Genomic DNA, 20,462 nt, shown 5'->3' with positions numbered 1-20,462 from the left:
AATGTGATATATGCCCTCATGTGCCAGCAATGCCCCTCCGCCATGTACGTTGGTCAAACTGAACAGTCTCTACGTAAAAGAATAAATGGACATAAATCAGATGTCAAGAATTATAACATTCAAAACCCAGTCAGAGAACACTTCAATCTCTCTGGTCACTCGATTACAGACCTAAAAGTCGCAATATTACAACAAAAAGTCTTCAAAAATCAGAATCCAGCGAGAGACTGCTGAATTGGAATTAATTTGCAAACTGGATACAATTAACTTAGGCTTGAATAAAGACTGGGAGTGGATGGGTCATTACACAAAGTAAAACTATTTCCCCATGTTTATTCCCCCCTGCCCTGCAAGTGTTCCTCAGACATTCTTGTCAACTGCTGGAAATGGCCCACCTTGATTATCACTACAAAAGGTTTTCTCACCCCGCCCACCCCCCGCTCTCCTGCTGGTATTAGCTCATCGTAAGTGATCACTCTCCTTACAGTGTGTATGGTAACACGCATGGTTTCATGTTCTCTGTGTATATAACTCTCCCCACTGTATTTTCCACTGAATGCATCCGATGAAGGGAGCTGTAGCTCACGAAAGCTTAAATTTGTTAGTCTCTAAGGTGCCACAAGTCCTCCTTTTCTTTTTAATGAGGTGTCAGGAAATGTAGGCTGTAAAATAACTGACCTATAACTGAGGATATGACTGTCAGAAGGGTTTTATTTATTGATGGACTGAAACATCAGAAAACATATCATGTCTGCTATACATGCTATGTGTGGCATTGCTCAGGCTAGCCCCAGAATTGTGAGATGACCAGACTAGAAAGGGGACTAAGGCCAATAAGAAGAGCTCTGTGCCAAAAACATGCAGTAAATGGACTTGGGGGAATCTGTCTTTTAACTTTTAAAATTTTACTGCAAAATATATACAGCAATCTAAATAGCAAACTATTATTATTAATACTTATTTATATTGTGGTAGTACTTAAGAGCCCCAGTGATGGATCAGGACTCCATTGTCGTAGGCACTGTACAAACACAGAACAAAAAGAAGAGCCCCCTCCAATGAGCTTACAAATTAATCCAGTTTCCCAATGGTATTAGGAGAGACAAGCCATTGCATAGCTGGAAATAATTTACTAAAGTTCAAAACAGAGCTGGCTGACTACGACCAAGCACAGCACCCAGACCTCATGGCGATTCTGAGTGCTGTCTGGTTCAACCATGTCTGTTTCTTTTTTTAGTCACTGTTTACAAACATTCGTATGAATGGGGTTGTTGTTTTTTCTGAGGATTGGCACTTCCGACCATACCGCAAAAAGCTCATCATCATTATTGCTTCTAGTTGATGCCCTTGGTGGAGGTCTCAGTAATGGCTAACAACTGACCAGACCATGGAAAATTCACACCTAGATCAGCAAGCTCCCCAGGGATTCAGTCCTGTGAGGTTCTGAGCACTCTGGCCTGGATCTATCAATACACTTGCTAAGCACGCGTCTAAGTGTTTTACTGGATTGAGGCCAGACTGCTCAGCACCTTGCAGGATCCAACATGAGGTGAAGGATGAGCTACATTGTCAGGCACTGTGGGGAAGCATAACCTGCCACTGTCCATACTGCAGTATGCAGTTCTGTGGATAAAGAGAAAATTCCTCTTCACCAGCTCTGTTAATCCAGCGCCTTCCTCCAGCATAGACTCATAGCAAATTCATTGAGACCACGTTTCCCTAGTTTGCTTATGAGAATGTTATGTGGGACTGTCAAAAGCCTTACTAAAATCAAAATATATCACATCTACAAAATATATCACAGCTTCCCTTCATCCACAAGGCCAGCAACCCTGTCAAAGGAGGATATTAGGTTGGTTTGGCATGATTTGTTCTTGATAAATCCATGCTGGCTGTTCACTATTCGACTCTAGGTGCTTACAAATTTATTGTTTATTAATGTGTTCCAGTATCTTTCCAGGTATCAAAATTAGGCTGATTGGTCTATAATGTTATTCACTTGGAGAAAATCCCACCCCAGCCTCCACAGCTGGGAAGGGTTCCCTGGTAGCAGAATTGGCACGGTTCTCCTGGACAAGAGGTTAGGGGCAATGTTTGGGGAGCAAACACAGGGAATGGGCATCCTCTGGTCTTCCAGTCTGTTGCCAAGGCACGTGAAGGGAGCTGAGCCTCAGCAGCGCAGCTCCATGGCCTGGCAGGAGGATACCTCCTGCTCCACCCCACCATACTCCTGTGCCCAGCACTTGCCCAGTTTAATCAGGCTGGCACGAGGATTTGGCCCTTAATTATTTTCCTTTTAATGTAAATAATGTAAAAATATATTGCATTTTCCACAGTCAGTTAGTGACAAGGTAATAATGTTTGACCTGTTAGATGTCCTGATTAGAGCAGGTGGGGGAAGCAAATACTCTTGCTCTTTAGATCTCTGAAGAAAAATCATTTAATTCCTGCACTGAGAATCATTTTGGCCAACTGCCTGTTCCTTCCAGGAAGGGCAAAACAGATCCATCATAGCTGGTTGAAGCAGCATCCTCTAGGTTGTCTCAGGTTTCCAGATAGGCGATCACGCCTGCTCCCATCAATTATTAAGTTGTCTTGCTCCTCTCTATATGAAGTGGTAGGAGAGGCCGCTCCTCCTTTCGCATATTGTGTAACAGAATATTGTTACAGGGGCACAATCGGAGGGCTCCTTGTGAGCTGCTGACAGTGATGTCACATTGTCTGGAACTGCACAAAGTGAAATAAGAGCCAGCTGGTTAAGTCTTCATTAATTCCAGCACATGTAACACCTACTGTCAAGGTATCGTTTAAAGACACTTCATTTACCAACGAATGGCTGGTGTAGTTTGACAAATAAATGTGATGCTGTCACTAGCAATCTTCCTGTAATTATATAGACTCAGGAAAGCAATGGAAACTGTTATTTAATGAGTGAGCTAATGTGGGATTTATGTGCAAGTGGATGAAAAAGACAAAATTACCTTTTAAGAATGAGTTAAGCTGCTCTACATTCTAGAAATAAACACATTTAAAGAAGATTTGGAAACACAGTGGTGGACCAGCTATTTTATAACAGTTTCTTTTTGAGCGTGGTGACAGAAAAAAGCATGGTTGAATCATGTTAGGGAGTCATGTTTTAATCCTGCTAGAGCCAAAGGCTAAAACATAGTGACATAGGACATAGGATTGGAAGGGACTTCCAGGGTCATCATGTTGAGTCCTCTACTATTGTAGGCAACCCTGTCACATAATCCTGCTCACTAATTTATCAAGTTCAATCTTAAAACTAGTTAGGATGTTTGCCCCCACTACTCCTGTTGGGAAGCTCTTCCAGAACCTCACTCTTCTGATGGTTAGAAACCTTATTTTAATTCGCACCCTGAATTTATTCATGGCCAGTTTATATCCATTTGTTCTTGTGCCATCAGTGTCCTTTAGTTTACATATCTCTTCTCACTCCCTGGTGTTTACACCCCTCCCCACACACACACAACGTATTTATAGACAGTAATCATATCCCCTCTCAGCCTTCAATTTGCTAGGCTAAACATGCCAAGCTCTTTTAGTCTCCTTTCCTAAGATAGGCTCTCCATTCCCCTGGGTCCTTTCCATAAGTGAATCTCAACCTTTGCCAGGCTGTGACCCCAGGTTAAAAAGAAAAATATTTCAGGACTCCCCAACTGGCTATCCAGAGGTGGTGGTGCTGATCCCCAGATTGAGAACCCATCCTTTACATGGCTCTCCACAGTGGACCCAGGAAAAAAACCATCCCTGGTTATAAAAAGGGTGGGCCATGACAATGTCCCTCAGCCAATTCTGAACGTGATTATTTTTATAATACCAATGGGGTCTTACAGTGGTATAGAGAGGCAAGGTGGGTGAGGTAAAATCTTTTATTGGACCAACTTCTGTTGGAGACAGAGACAAGCTTTTGAGCTACAGGGAGCTCTTCTTCAGGTTTGGGAAATGTACTTAGAGCATCACAGCTATATACAAGGTAGAACAGATTGTTTAGCATATGTAGTTAACATATTTCAAGGGACCATTCAAGGTGAAGTGACCCATTAACATCTCACCAGTCATGGGAGGGAGGGAAGGGGGAAAAAGGCAGTGGGGGGGGGGGTTAAGTGCTTTACAGATTATTGTAAGAAGCCATAAATCCAGTGACTCTGTTCAGTCCATGATTTTTAGTATCTAGCAAAGTTGTGAATTTAAGCTCTCAGGCTTGTCCTTTGAAGGTGTGCAGGTTTCCTTTGAGGATGAGGACTGAGAGGTCAGACATAGAGTGATCACTTTGTGAAAAGTGTTCACCCACAAGCGATAAGATATTTTTGTCCTTTATCATTTTTCTATGTAAGTTCATTCAAGAGTGATTGTCTTGTTTCAACCAGATAGTTGTTATTGGGGCATTTAGTGAATTGGAAGAAATACACCATGTTGTTAGATGTTTGGCTGTGTGTGCTCCCTCTGTGTGCCGTCCCAGCTCTGTGCTGGTAGCTGGCACAGCAGACCTTTAGTGAACCACCCAAGGACCACAAGATCTGTTAAGGTATGAAGGCACTTGGTCAGGTTTATTGTCAACGAAGCACAGTCCTAGCTCCCCAGATCAATGCCTATAGTTATACTAGCACATGTATGCCCGTGACAATGGAAACAGCTCAGTGAATGGTGGGACTTTCCATTCCCCCCTCAGCTGGCCACAGACACTCCCTCTGAGGTACCTCTTTATACACCGATACAAACAAGTTACTTATTGCCCCTCTGATGGGGCTAGGTGCCACCCATTACCTTGTATTTGTTGGTTCAATCAAAAACATCTATATCCATCACGCTGTCCTCCTGACCTTATCTTTAGGATGGGTCAGCCTGTTCCTGTTATCTTTGGGAAATGTGTTGGTATTGAAGTGTTCTGGTACCATCCTCTGGAATGTGTGTGCATGTGTATTCTTGTGCCTAGCACTACTTAGGAAAGAGCATTGGCCTGCTAAACCTAGGGTTGTGAGTTCAATCCTTGAGGAGGCCATTTGGGGCAAAAATTGGGGATTGGTCCTGCTTTGAGCAGGGGGTTGGACTAGATGACCTCCTGAGGTCCCTTCCAATCCTGATATTCTATGATATGTGTGTTTTTGCAATATTGGCCCTGTTCTCGCCAGGTTCTGTGAGCAAGCCCTGCCTCTAGTCATAGCCTGACTTTGCTTTAAATTAGCAAAGCTTTGACCACTATTTTAGTCCAGGCCTCAGGCCTCATACTAGGCCTCTGATACAAGGGCTTATGTTTCAGGCCCTCTTCCTACTACACACCACATTCTGTGATATGCATCTGTAGACTCATGGATCTTAAAGGTGTGCTGTGGGGGGTATTGCATCATCATAGCAGTGGAGATATGGCTACAGGTTTTGTATCTGTTCTTCTGTCAGGGTCTGGTGCCAGTTTCAGTTCGTGAGTCTTGGTCTGTGGGGAGCTTGCTTCTAGAGATGAGCCTGGAGAGGTTGGAGGGATTATTTGAAGACCAGAAGAGGGGGTTTAGGAAAGATGTCTTTTAGGATGTGGTCCCCATCAAGTGTGGGTTGTAATTGTTTGATGATATACCGTATAGGTTCCAGGTGACAACAAAAGGTGTGCGACTGGAGGGACTTTTATTTTTGTATTGAAGCAGGTTCTCTCAGGGTATTTGTGTGCCTGTTCTATGATGTGATGACCTATTTCTCTGGTGGAGTGTCCTTGTTGGGTGAAGGTGTTTTTAGGTGAACTAAGATGTATATTCCAGACCTTCTTGTTGGAGCATATTCTGTGGTACTTGAGTGCCTGGCTGTAGAGAACAGATTTCTTGGTGTGTTTGGGGTGGTTACTGGATCTGTGAAGGTAGGTGTGATGATCCGTGGGTTTCTTGTATATAGTTGTCTGTAGGGTTCCATTACTGAAGCTGATCATGGAGTCCAGGAAGTTGATGCTGATGTGAGAATGTTCTAGAGAAATTTTAATGGCTGGGTGGTGGTGGTGGTGGTTGAAGTTGTGGTGGAAATCTATGAAGGAGTGTAGGTTGTCTGTCCAGAGGATGAAAATGCCATCAATGTAACCATCAGGAATTAAGGCCTGTAGCAAAACTAGTCTCCAGGCAGCCTCATCAGTACAGCTGGCCTGCAACACCAGTCTGATTAGCCATGCAACCTGATTGGCTGCTGAGGCCAGCAGGGTGGCTCTTAAGCCAGCAAGAGCAGCAGCTTGCTACCTTCTCAACACTTATGCCCACCACTGTACCTGCTCCTGTGCTACCTTGCTCCTGCTGCTCCTGCCTTGCACCTAATCTTGCCATGGTCCTGTCCCTGCCTTGAGCCTTTCCTTGCCTAATACTCTACTTGCTCCACTTTCTGACCTCAGGTTTTGACCCCTGGCTCTGGCTCCTGACTATGGACTCTGGCTTTGACAAGTTGCAAAGTGTGGATAAGATTAAAACTACCCCAAAGTTTAGGCATGTTGATAGCTGCAGTTTTGGTTTGTTCCATCACAGAAACTTCAAGGATGTTCGCATCCTGGATTTTGGTTCAAGCTTCTCTCTAGTAACAAAGGCATCATCCCTTTATATAGGCACTTTAAGTAACATGCTGTCTATAAACTCATTTCAGGACTGCATGTTCAAATGTAAGCCCAAGGTCTAAAAAGTGTTTTGCATTTGAGAAGATTGGCTGATCCCACCTGGCATATAGTAAATAATTTTATTACATTTTGTAGTGGCTGGAACTCTGGCAATTTAATTCCAATTTAATTAAAGACTTTTGGCCAGGATAAACATGGAGGTGAATCATCTGATTTTCATCTGGCAATTTCATTCATACAGAAGATTATATAATGAGAAAGAATAAGTAGTAAACTAGCACTTTATATTACCTCCTTTATAGTGGAGGGTGGATGGGGCTGGGAGAGATATGGGTTTAGTGGTCTATGTATTAGATTGGCACTACCTATCCTCCCTCAAACTAGAAGTTCAAATCCCAGTAGAATCACCCCATCTTTCTAAGAGATAGAACATTTACTACCATGTACATTACTGCATGTGAGTCTTCCTGATCAGACCTTAACAACCACACACCTGTCTATGCTGCATGGGTATTGATGCTCCCATGGCATTTTTCATAAAAGCAGGGGCCAGATCCTCAGCTGGTGTAAATGTCCATAGTAAACCAAGTTAAAACAATTTGCGCAAACTGAGGATTTGCCCTCAAGAGTTTATCCCCATGACCCCAGCCAAAATATTCCCTTCCTTTTTGATCCCCACTGTTATACAGATGGCTGAACTACCTTCAACCTACTAGAGGTGCTCTCTGTGTGTGAAAGCTTCTGGAACTAAGATCCTGCTCTCCAAGTAGGAAATGCACAATGTTACATGTTTTAGCCACTGAGATAATGTCTCCTCCTTTTATGTAGATCTAACGTTCCATTTATGATGTGCCAATGCCCTTAAAAATAAAAGCTAATTAGATGTCTGTTGAAGGGTCATTGATGTCCTTAGAAGTTAGATGTCATATAAGCAAAGGTGTACTTTATCTACTAATGCACCTTCACCATTAAATTTCTTTTTTCTGTTTACCTGACTGGGGCAGTAGAAATATAATGAGCTTCTTTTGGTCATAAACCAACCACAGTCCAATTAACTCTTCAGGATTCTCCTTCCCTCATACCCCATCACCTTTACACTGAACACTAGGCCTAAATGTCAAGAGTCTGAGTCTGTTCAAATGTGCTCAGAATCTAAAATTTGTTCCAAGTAGTATTATGTGTTGCCTTAATTAGCAAGGGTGAAGTACTGGCTTTTCAGCATAGGCGATCAATTCTTAAATTTAACCCTAATTTGGATGATTTTTTAAAGAGGTTTTTTGAGGGCAGAAGATTAAGAGAAAGGGGGGAGGGGCTCTCTTCCATTCTCATGGGAGGATTAATAGCCATCTTGTGCTTTAAGGGATAAATTACAGCCACCCTTTTCTGGGTGCACAAGGTTGAGACAAGGTTGCAGCAGGAAGTTGAATTGCAGTAGAGCAATAGTCCTGAGGTCAGAGAGGTGCCTTTTGCTGCCCCTATGAAAATCTATCTAGATTTAGCCAAAATCTAAGCCACAGAAAATCATCATTTGTGCATATGCATATGCACAAGTTTCTGGTACAATTTGATCTCCTACCTGGCTGTACTGTACATGTTCTCAGGCCATAATGAGCATCCCACAGCTCTTCAAAGTGAACACAGAATTCTAAATGCTCAGAACACTGGCAAAAGGGTGCCTGCTCCTACTGTTCTCACCAAAATGCCCTTTGGCCTAGGAAAAAGTGCATAGACTGAGAGCCAGGCAGCCAAGAGCTCCAATCCCACCCTCTGCACTATACAACCCTTACTACTGGGCAAGGCCTCATTCCCCTATGCAATGAGGGAACCAAGTATCATTTCCACAATTTTATAGATTAGCTCTGGCAGAGCTAGGATTAGAAACAAGATCTCTAATATAGCACACCAAACTCTCATTCATTAAGCCAGAGGTTCTCAACCAGGGGTACGTGTACCCCCAGGGATATGCAGAGGTCTTCCAGGGGATACATCACCTCATCTAGATATTTGCCTAGTTTTACAACAGGCTAAATAAAAAGCACTAGTGAAGTCAGTACAAACTAAAATTTCATACAGCCGATGACTTGTTTATATTGCTCTATGGACTATACACTGAAATGTAAGTACAATATTTATATTCCAATTGATTTATTTTATAATTATATAGTAAAAATGAGAAAGTAAGCCATTTTTCAGTAATAGTGTTTTGTGACACTTTTGTATTTTTATGTCTGATTTTGTAAGCAAGTAGTTTTTAAGTGAGATGAAACTTAGGGATATGCAAGACAAACCATACTCCTAACTGGGGTACATTGGTCTGGAAAGGTTGAGAGCCACTGCATTGAGCCATACTGCTTCTCAAAAAGAATATGCCAAATCTATAGGCTTGGATATGATTTCAGTAAAATTGGGCTACTTCTGCATACTTACTTTTATGATACCTACAGATTAAAAAAAAAAAAAAATACCCCAGAGTCCTAACTTTAGTCCCTTGCTCTAAATGCTGGAACATATTTTTCTTGTGGAACTATAAATAGAACTCAGGAGTTCTAAATTTCAATCCCCTAGTCTCATCATTAGAACATGCTCTCCTCCTAGAACAAGACAGAGTACCCAGGAATAAGCATAACCCTATAAGCATATATATATATATATATATATATATATATATATATAGTCTGACTCCAGTGAAGACACTGGAACTCCTCACATGCTTATTTTAGGGCTTATCTAAAATAGGGCTATTCTAAAATAACTCCATGTGTGGATACTCTTATTCCAGAATAAGAGTGCCCTTTTCCAAATTAGCTGTAAAAAGTGGAAGTGTTCTGGAATAGCTACTCTGCTTTAAATTCAAACCCTACCTTATTCTGGAAGAGCTTGCATGTGTAGACAACTGCCCACAAATGGTCTGAATGAAATCATGGGGGCACCCACAAAGTCATGTCAGGTACGTAATACTCAGTGTGAGTAAGGGTGACCAAATCTGGCTGTTAGACACAGAGAATGGGATTTTCAAAGCCACCAGGAGTTTAATTTGAATGGAAATTGCGTGTTCACTGCTCCTTAAGAAGCTTTTAAAAGCTCAATCTTAAAATACACTGTTAGAGAAATGTTTCTTTTCTATTGATTAATGTTTACTCTTTTCTCCTCCAGACATTACTTCTATTTTGCATTTGTATGTTAAAATGATTTCACTAACCTGAGCATAGGGAAATGGCAGTAGAAAGCAGAGAGCCCTGGTAGGATTTGTTTTCCTACTAGTATATAGTTTTTAACTGACATAAAGTTCTGCTGGGAAACCAATCTGTGCAAAAGCCCATTTCCTTTGAATTTCCAAAGCTTTTCAATGTGCTTATTTAAAGAGCTGTCAACTGGTGCGCTACACTAAGGGAATAAAGGCTGCCAAATGATAGGAGAAGGTATTAGATTTGTAGCTTTGTAGAATTTTGATGGTTAATTTGCCTCCATCTTTCACTAAAATAAGAGATGGAGAGGGTTTAAATATGATCAAGTCTCACTACATAGCTCTCTTACAAACAGTTTCAGTCAAATATTCATCTCCAGACTTACAAAAACCTCTCCTTAAAATACATTATATAGTGTAATGACACAAGGATCATCTTGTGGATGATTGAACCCAAAATTTCTGGGTCTAAATGCAAGAGCTAAAAGACCAACTCCTCAAGCCTATATGGTATAGATCTATTGAAGTACCATGTATAAAAAGGCCATGTCTCGGTTGCCAAGGAGTCATTCAGATGCCACTGTGATGAGTATGGTACAAATGCCTAGACAGATATAAGCGGGCAGGGGGAAGCTACCTAATTCCAATTACCAAAAGTGCAAAATAAGGATTGATCAAACTGCAAGGTCCATTTTAAACGTTTTTACATTTCATGAGTAATGTTTTTAATTCACAATCCTGATGTTGCTGAGGTGAGTTCTCTTTCATAAAGACCATCTGTGAGTTACATGCACACAGGTGCATATCAAGTGTACTCTAATCTATATACACCATATACTATAAGGAATTGGTCCTTTAGCAAAAATGATCGAGGCTCTTTTAATTTAGATCTGGAAGTCCTAGACTCAATGGATTTGGCATCCTAGCTCTCTTAGGCCCCTTTGAATTTCCCACCCATTGTTTCCAAACAATGGAAAGTCCATATTTTAAACAGCTGTGGGCCCAGTGCTCTATGCTCCCCTTCCTCCAGCACAACAGAGACACCCTTGAAGAATTTCAATGGTGGAAAGGGGGCAGGTGGGTTAGCAGGTCTCCAGCCTATTCTCCACCTCCCCAAACCTACACAACATCACATGTAAGTTACTGCAGCCAGGGGGCCACTGCTAAGTACATGACAGAAAAACACCATAACTTACTACATACTCTTGGTCACATCTTGTCCTACTTATGCTGGTGTAAATCTTCAGCTTCAATGGTATTACTCTGGAGTATGCAGGGAGTTATGTCACCTCTTCCTCATCTCTGTGGAACACTCCACATGGCTCCTGTGGTTCAGGGGTCTAGGGTCAGCAGGAAGCCAGGGTGAAGAGTGGGAGAACACATGCAGTGTGGAAGAAAGAGACTTGGTGCAGATGCCCCAGGGCTATAATGGTGCTTCCAAAATCCTTACATATCTAGAGGATCCAAACATTGATCCCTGAATCTGCCCTCAAAGAAGAATGGAAAGGAAGCTCTGAGGTGGGTATCACAGAAGTCCTTCACCCACAGATGGGAATAACCAGCACAGGGGGATTTTAGCTTTTTTGCTTGAGTAAACTGGAAACTGCAATTAACTTACCCAAGTTGGGATATTCAAAGAAAAAGGCTGAAACTCCATCCTTAGGCTAAATCTTGTTTGCCTTACTCATGCAGGTAGCCCTGCTACCCTCAATGGGGCTGCTTGTGTGAGATAAGCAGGATAGGGTCTCCTGCTCCTTCACTTATGCTGCCATCAATGTACAATAATTGATGCTCCAGAGAAGGCAAATAAGCAGTAAAACACTTTGCCTACTTTGCCACTTTGCCTGCACAGTGTATGTGGGTAATATTCCTTCCTGACCCATGGGGTGATTAGCTGATGTCCTGAAGCATGAAATTCAATTGCCCTTATCTTAACATGCATAAAAACAAATGTTATTACTGGTCATAAAATTATCCAGCCCTTTTAAAAATCCAGTGACTCTAATTAATTTTATGACCTCCTGCAGAAGAGAAATTCCATAGGCTAACTCAACCCATTGTGCCTAGCTACTGCAAGGGTCTGAGATAAATTTCCCGATGTTATGAAAGGTATGGGCTGCAAATTCAAGATGAAGTGTAATGAATTAAGGATGGCATTTCAGCTCTAACATTTGCCAGCTTGTGCCAAGATGTTAATGTTAATTACATTCAGATCTTGTTTTGTTTTACTGCAGCTGGGTCTCCGCTCTGTGTTCACTTTTATTGGTAGTAGGAATATAGACATTTGGGTGTTTTACAGATCTCTGATTTCCCTCTCCACAACATGTTGAGCATTGCTATAAACATAACCTTGGTTAAGCTTGCGGAGGTTACAGAATGTACTACAATAACCGATGGCAGGTTGGGGTGAGATCAGCAACTAAGTAAGGTTAAATGAGCCTTTCCCGCATGCTGCTTGTGATCACTATATGAACATGACAAAGCACATGTCTGTGACATTATGAAAGGGAGGAATCCAGTCAGCATATTGGATCGTGTGTGAATGTATTTATTCTTATATTGTATTATGAAACTATCCTGTTTTCATCATAGGAGAGCTGTTTTAAGGTGAGAAGTAACAGGCAAAGTATAGAAGAGCATTGCCTTTTGCCTACTTCAGTATTTGTTAAATATTAAGAAATCTGAGAATGTCCCCATCTGGGGTTGTTCTAAATAAATCTTAAATAAATAAGTTAAATAAATAAACTTGTGCCACAGGTGCCACAAGTACTCCTTTTCTTTTTGCGAATACAGACTAACACGGCTGTTACTCTGAAACCTAAATAAATCTAGTTTCTGAAATTAGGCATTCCATTTTAAAGCCTGATTCAAAGCCCACTGAGGCTAGTGAAAAGACTATTGACTTTAGATCAGGTCCTGGGTCAGGAGAGAAGCTGAATGTTGCAATGTTATTTACTGCACTATTCACTCTACTGTCATTTAATGCTTTGTGGAAGAGAACAGAGCAGCCAGCCCCCTATACCTCTCGGGATAGTTATATAGCTCCCTCTTTTCTCTGCTTTCTCCTATTTTACATTTTGTCATCTTTTATTCTCTTGGATTTGTGCAAGATGCCAGCTACTGCAGGCAGCTCCCCACCCTGCTTCAGGCACCTCTGCAGTGTGCTGAGATGTTGAGAATGGAGATGGGGAAAGACTTTGGTGGGCAGAGAAAAAATGCAACAGAGGTGACATGTTGTATTCAAAGAGATATAAAAAACCTGTCACTTCTGGAGAGTGCTGTTCCCAAAATGCAGATCTCTCTTTGTCAGGGGGAGAAGGACAATCTCCACCCAGAAGTGTGAGCAAACCTAGGGCAACCATATCTAATGGATTGAAACTGAAACACCTCTCTACGTCTTTGAAGAGCAGTGAGTGCAGTACATAGTTGTTAGGAGACATGAAACTGACCTGTCTATAAATTTCCTTGCCACTGAAGGGATCAGGGACATGAAGTGCAAGTGTGTCTGATTGATACAATCTCTTCTATAAAACATGCTAAATGCAAGGATCACTCTAAAACCTCCCATTTATCACAGTGGTCACAAACTTTAATCTCTGTTTCCTCGTCTTCCGTGTCTGGGATTTGATTCCCCTTCCTGGTGGAGGGGAAGAGTTCTTTTTGCACCAGGATAGGGGACTGGACTTATTTGCATGCGCAAACACACACTAATTATCTAATTAACAGGTATAAGAGGTGAGGGAGAGAGACAGTAAAGTATAAACATGTCCCTACAAGCTAAGTTGGATCATACATCAAAAACCAGAGCAGCATATTCAGATCACCCCCTTAATGCAAACTTAGGAATCTTACCTGATAGGCATCTAGCTGTTCATCAGTAAATATCGTTTGCTTATTACCCATCTTAAATGAGGAATTCTCCCTTTGTGCAAATGCATCACATAAGAAGTTGCAAGAGTTCTCTGTACTGTAGGCATTTAGAGCATATACACTTCGTGATCGTGCTGAAGAAATCCCCAAGCCCGCATTGAACTGCACTTGCCTGCACCTGTCCGGCTAGCAAGGAGCAATGAAGTCGTTTCTGGGAACCTTGGCAAAGGCTGCTTTTTGATGTGCCAGGAGGGATAAGGTTAAAATCCCAGGCAGGTATCACCCAGAAATGGTGGTGCCATCGTCCTTTCCCCTGTTTTCCTCGAGTACAGTACAGGGCTTGTGTGGCGTGAAAACTGATGAGGAACATCCAGTGTCAGAAGGAAACGAGCTCTCTGCTGCCCCAGTCTCTGTCTCCGCGGCACTCCCTCTCTGTAACTTCCCGGTGTGAGAGTAGCTCTGCACCACTAGGTGTCGCCCGACAATCCATTTATCTTCCGCAGGAGGCTAGCAAGAGAGGCTGGCTGGGTTGCTCCAGTCCATCAGGGACAGGACCCCAATGTGGATTTTTATTGCGGGGAAATGTATTGCTGCCATGCGCTGGGTTCAGCTAAAAGCCAAGGGAAATACAGGAACAAGGTGTAATGAGGAACATGAGGGGCTGCAGGCAACATGCTGAGCGTGCCAGTAAGAACAATAACCCGAGGTAAAAAAAACCCCATGGCCATGTTATTGTAAGTGGAATGGGCTTCCGGACAAACTACAACTGGCTTTTCTGAGACTGCCGTTGAACAATGACGCCCCTGGACGCTCCAGCAGCATGGCATTTTCCTTTCCCCCACCCCCCTCCCACCACACACACACACATATATACACCCACACTCTATCAGAGACCATAATCCAGCCTGCTTCAAATCAATCTTAATAACTGAATGAAGACTGTATAGAGACAATGTGGATGAGGCATTATTTTGTATTGGACCAACTTCTGATGGAGAGGGTGACAGGCTTTCCAGTTTCTCCCTGAAGAAGCGCTCTGTGTAAGCTGAAAAGCCTGTCTCTCTAACCAACAGAAGTTGATCCAATAAAAAATATTAATCTAATATCCTGGAACCTACACAGCTACACCACCACTGCATACAATAATTTGCATAGACAGGCAGCAATGCCTAGTGGTTTGAACAAGGCACCAGGGCTGACCCTAGACCACATGGCGCCCCCTCCATTTGTTAAACTTTTGGATACCTTACTTTTGTTGCATTTATAGCCCATTTCATGACTTTGATGCATGATTTGCATGCATGATTTATCCCTTTCACATAAGACAATAAATTTGCATGCAAATCATGCATCAAAGTCATTAAACAAAAACCCCGAGCCCAATGCCCCTGAAGCCTGGCACCAAAGGCAGTTGCCTGGGTTGGCTGCCCCTAAATCTGGCCCTGCAAGGCACTAAGGGAACCAAGGTATCTGAAGTCAGAGTCTCCCCCCACTCAGGTACAAATCCCAGTTTATCCCTGGTTCAGGGTGTGACCTGTGGCACATCACCTATGCTCATACAACATTTGGCAGCCAGGAAAGCTATCAGGGCTGCTCTAATCTGCTCTGGAAGGGGAAGGCATTGCCCCGTGTGCTCACCCCCCAATGTTGGGGAAAGCATGTTGCATCCCCTACTGCCTCTGAGCACAGTACCAATACAGCACAGAGAAAATCAGGGCCTTGGTGGATAGCGAACAGAATTTCTCTGTCTGGTGGCCTTATGTGAAATCCTGGTCACTCCTTAATGGACACCAGTTCATAGAAAAAAGGCATCTTGGCAGTGACAGCAGAAGCCAAGGACTGAATTCATTATGGAGGCTGAACCCTTCTCTCACCCTTGCAGAATTCCCTCCAGGTCGTGGTTGAAATACACTGGTTAGGCAGTGGGGAGCAGGTTGCACACATACTTCCTTTACTACATTTATTTTATTGGTCAATATAAAACCTCAGTCTCCAAGGCTATTAATCCAGCACCTTTACCCAGCACTGCAATTCACTAAACTATATTTAACAGATAGCAGTGAGAGCACATTGCATATCATGACGTCTGACTTCATGGGCCCAATATTAACAATGTTCCTGACCCAGACCCCTCCTAGAGCTCTTCCCCTCCCTGTGGAGACCCATTTACCCAGGCCTGACAGCTGGGCTGGGTGCTGGAAATAAGATTTGCCTTGGTATATAGCAACTGGAAATGGGAAACTATCTATAATAGTAGTATTGAAAGTAAATGTATCAAATCTGTAGTAAACAAGCTCTGGGAGCTACTGAACCATATGATGTTCCAAGGCAGACAATTAATTCAGATCATAATGAGTAGGAATACAAGATTAGATTCACTGGAATACAGTATCAGTCTATTACGGTGCTCTAAAGGTATAAGACATTACAGCATTTTTACAAGTTAATGGTTTGAGTTTAGCAGATGGCAATGCATTTGCCAAAACTTATTAATGAGAGAACGAAACAACAGTGGCAGACATCTGAATTTTAATACTGAAAACATAGCAGTCTTATGATCAACAATATATAGTTGGGTTGTTTGAAAATATTAAAGGAAGAAGCTAGAATAACATGACCTATTCTCTGACCTAATGTAAGTGCTGAGTTAAGTGCTGCTGCTATCTGGCATGTGATAAAGACCCACTAGAAGATCAGAGGGTTGAACCTGCTGCACCTGGTATATAGCCAAACTGACCTTTATTTTTCTGACTGAAAATTATTTTTATTTCTTCAAGGTGCAATGAGATCAAGTCCTCCTTCTGTCCCAAAAAAATCACCAGTATCAACAATAAATGGCAAGAACAAAGATTGTAAAATACATTGTCGGGGTGGCCTAGCTTTAAGCCACATCAGTAAATTGAAGTTGTGGGTGCTCAGCATTTTTTAAAAGCAGGCCCTAAGAGACTCTAGCTGCCTCAAGTTGGGCAACCAAAAATTAAGGCACCTAAATTTGGTGAATACTTCTGAAAATCTGGGTCAGTTTAATCTGAATCTCTGTACCTCAGGTTTCCCCTTCTATAAAATGGGGAAAATTATACTTACCTTATAAATATCTTTGAGAACTATGGATGAAAGCACTAAGTATCTCCAAGTATACCTGTTAACCTCATATCTAAACATCCTGGTTGAAGTATTAGCAAGAAAAGTGTCTGTTAATCAGATAGTGTTTTATGGAGGCCGGGAAGAATTTGTTAGTAGGTGCCGCTTGCCAAATGATAATGTCTGTTCTCTACCTGGTCTCATTCAGAGGTCTCAGAATAACAGCTGTGTTAGTCTGTATTCGCAAAAAGAAAAGGAGTACTTGTGGCACCTTAGAGACTAACCAATTTATTTGAGCATAAGCTTTCGTGAGCTACAGCTCACTTCATTGGATGTCTGTATTCAGAGGTCTGTATTATGCTTGTAAACTAGTGGGCATTTCTCACATATGTTTGGAAAAGTTGTAAAACTGGCTCTGGTTGAGAATTATATTTTGAGGATAAATAGCAACCAATATAGCCAACTCTGACCTTCTATAACAGTTTGTGAAAGGAGATCCAGGAGAGGAAGTAACTAGGAGGACAGCCATTTTAGATTTGATTCTGATCAACAGGGAGGAACTGGTAGCAAATCTGAAGGTGGAAGACAATTTGGGTGAACTGATCATAAAATGTTAGATTTCATGATTGTAAGGAAGGGAAGGAGTGAGAGCAGCAGAATAAGGAAAATGGATTTCAAAAAGTCAGACTTTAACAAACTCAGAGAGCTGGCAGTTTCTCAAGGAGATAATATTAAAGGCATAACTGCAAACTATCTTGATGTGAAGGAAAGATAGGACAAATAGTAAGTGACCAATATGGCTCCATCAGAAGCTCTTTTATAACCTGAAAGTCGAAAGGGAATCCAACAAAAAATGGAAACAAGGACAAATTGCCAAGGAAGACTACAAAAGAATAGCACAAGTGTGTAGGAACAAAATCTGAATGGCTACCTCGCAAGGGACATAAAAGGTAGTTAAGAGGAATAAATACGTTAGGAGAAGAGGAAAAAAAAGGAAAATATAGGTCCTCTACTTAGCAGGGAAGGAGAGCTAATAACTGATGACATCAAGAAAGCTAAGGTGTTTAATGCCTATTTTGTTTCAGCTTTCACTAATAACATTAACAGTGACTAGATACTCAAGACAATGAATATCAACAACAGGGAGAAGGAATTCAAGCCAAAATAGGGAAAGAACAGGTTAAAGACTATTTAGATAACTTAGATGTATTCAAGTTGGCAGGGCCTGATGGAATTCATCCTAGAGTACTTCCTTAATTAGCTAAAAACAATCTCAGAACCACCAGCAGTTATCTTTGAGAACTTTGGAAGGTGGATGAGGTCTCAGAAGACTGGCGAAGAGCAAACATAATACCTATCTTTCAAAAGGGTAGGAAAGAGGACCCTTTCAATTATCAACCAGTCATCTTAACTTCAATACCTGGAAAGATACTGGAACAAATGAATAAATGAATAAATAGAATAGAGCTATGAAGAATAGCCAGTATGGATTTGTCAAGAACAAATCATACCAAACCAACCTAATTTCCTTCCTTTACAGGGTTACTGGCCTAATGAATAGACTGGCGAAGAGCAAACATAATACCTATCTTTCAAAAGGGTAGGAAAGAGGACCCTTTCAATTATCAACCAGTCATCTTAACTTCAATACCTGGAAAGATACTGGAACAAATGAATAAATGAATAAATAGAATAGAGCTATGAAGAATAGCCAGTATAGATTTGTCAAGAACAAATCATACCAAACCAACCTAATTTCCTTCCTTTACAGGGTTACTGGCCTAATGAATAGGGAGGAAGCGGTAAATGTTATATATCTTGTTTTTGACAGTCCCACATGGCATTCTTATACACAAATCATGGAAATGTGGTCTAGATGAAATTACTATAAGGTGGGTACACAACTGATTGAAAGACAGTACTTAAAGAGTAGTTATCAATAATTCACTGTCAAACAGGGAGGGTAGATCCTGTGTGGGCCCATCCTGGCTCTAGTACTATTCAATATTTTCATTAATGACTTGGATAATGGAGTAGGCTTATAAAATCTGCAGATGACACCAAGATGGGAGGGCTTTGGAGGACAGGATTAGAATTCAAAACAACATTGAGAAATTGGAGAATTGGTCTGAACTCAACAAGATGAAATTCAATAAAGACAAGTGCAAAGTACTTCACTTAGGAAGGAAAAATCAAATGTACAACTAGAAAATGGGGAATTAATGGCTAGGTAGTAGTACTGCTGAAAATGATCTGGGGATTATAGTGGATCACAAATGCAATACAAGTCAACCATGTGATGCAGCTGCAAAAAAGGCTGATATCATTCTGGGTGTATTAATAGGAGTGTTGATTGTAAATCACAGCAGGTAATTGACTTTTGTTTCATTTTTCCCCAAAAAGGTTAGTAATGATTATATATCTAACACAGTGAATGCCAGTGAAAATGAGGCTAAAATAGGATCTGACGCTAAAATAGGGAAAGAACAAGTTAACATTTAGACAAGTTCATAGGCGCCAACTCCGTGGGTGCTCTGCGGCTGGAGCACCCATGGGGGAAAAATTGGTGGGTGCTCTGCCAAGCTCCCCACCCCGCCTCAGCTCATCTCACCTCTGCCTCCTCCCCTGAGTGCACCACATCCCCGCTTCTCCTCCCAGCGCTTGCCACCACAAAACAGCTTGTTTCACGGTGTAACAAGCTGTGAGAGGGAGGGGGGAGGAGTGGGAACACAGCATGCTCAGGGGAGGAGGCAGGGAAGAGGCAGGGCTGGGGCGGGGATTTGGGGAAGGAGTCCAATAGGGTCAGGGAGGGGGCGGGGACTTTGGGGAAGGGGCTGGAATGGAGGTGGGAGGGGGCAGGGCAGGGGTGGATTCAGGGCGGGAGCAGCAGGGGGGAGGTCGAGCACCCACCAGCGCCAGCAGATGTCAGCACCTATGGACAAGTTAGATGTCTTTAAGTCAGCAGTGCCTGATGAAATACATCCTAGAATACTCAAGGAGCTGACTGAGGAGATATTATCTTTGAAAACTCATGGAAGATGGGAGAGATTCCAGAGTAATGGAAGAGGGTAAATATAGTGTCAATCTATAAAAAAGGGGAATAAGGACAACCTGGGGAATTGCAGATCAGTCAGCTTAACTTCAGTACCCGGAAAGATAATGGAGCAAATAATCAAGCAATCATTTTGCAAACACTTTTAGAAGATAATAAGGTGAGAAGTAACAGTCAGCATGGATTTGTCAAGAATCAACCATGTCAAACCAACTTAATGGCTTTCTCTGACAGGGTAACAAGCCTTGTGGTTGGGAATGGTATATCTTGACTTTAGTAAGGCTTTTGATACTGTCTCCCATGATCTTCTCATAAAAAAATTAGGGAAATACAGCTTCGATGGAGCGACTATAAAGTGGATGCACAACCGATTGGAAAACTATTTCTAGAGAGTAGTTATCAGTGGTTAATAGTCAAGCTGGAATGGCATATTGAGTGGAGCCCCGCAGGAATCGGTTCTGGTCTAGTTCTGTGCAATATCTTCATCAATGATTTAGATAATGACAGAGTAAACGTATAAAGTTTGCAGATGATACCAAACTGGGAGGGGTTGCAAGTGCTTTGGAGGATAGAATTAAAATTCACCATGATATGGAAAAACTGAAGAAATTGTCTGAAGTAAACAGGAAGAAATTCAATAAGGACAATTGCAAAGTACTCCACTTAGGAAGGAACAATCA

The 20,462-nt window shown here is 41.9% G+C and overlaps 1 protein-coding gene across 3 annotated transcripts in view; it reads right to left on the bottom strand.

The window, feature by feature from the left end:
- CIB2 (calcium and integrin binding family member 2) overlaps window positions 1–20,462 on the bottom strand; it is a 135,588-nt gene that overhangs the window by 97,446 nt on the left and 17,680 nt on the right. The window contains exon 1 of one of the 3 annotated variants that reach the window (XM_073303556.1): window positions 13,632–13,958. The exons of the other annotated variants lie outside the window; for them this stretch is intronic. Coding sequence (XP_073159657.1) covers window positions 13,632–13,682 — 51 coding nt within the window. The 5' untranslated portion in view covers window positions 13,683–13,958. Of the gene's footprint in view, window positions 1–13,631; window positions 13,959–20,462 lie in introns of those variants that run through there. 3 annotated transcript variants of the gene reach the window in all.

This window comes from Lepidochelys kempii, chromosome 10 (assembly GCF_965140285.1).
Source record: "Lepidochelys kempii isolate rLepKem1 chromosome 10, rLepKem1.hap1, whole genome shotgun sequence".
In the NCBI taxonomy this organism is placed as follows: Eukaryota; Metazoa; Chordata; order Testudines; family Cheloniidae; genus Lepidochelys; species Lepidochelys kempii.
Note: the sequence above shows the minus strand (reverse complement) of the source record. Positions and strands in the feature narration are given on the sequence as shown.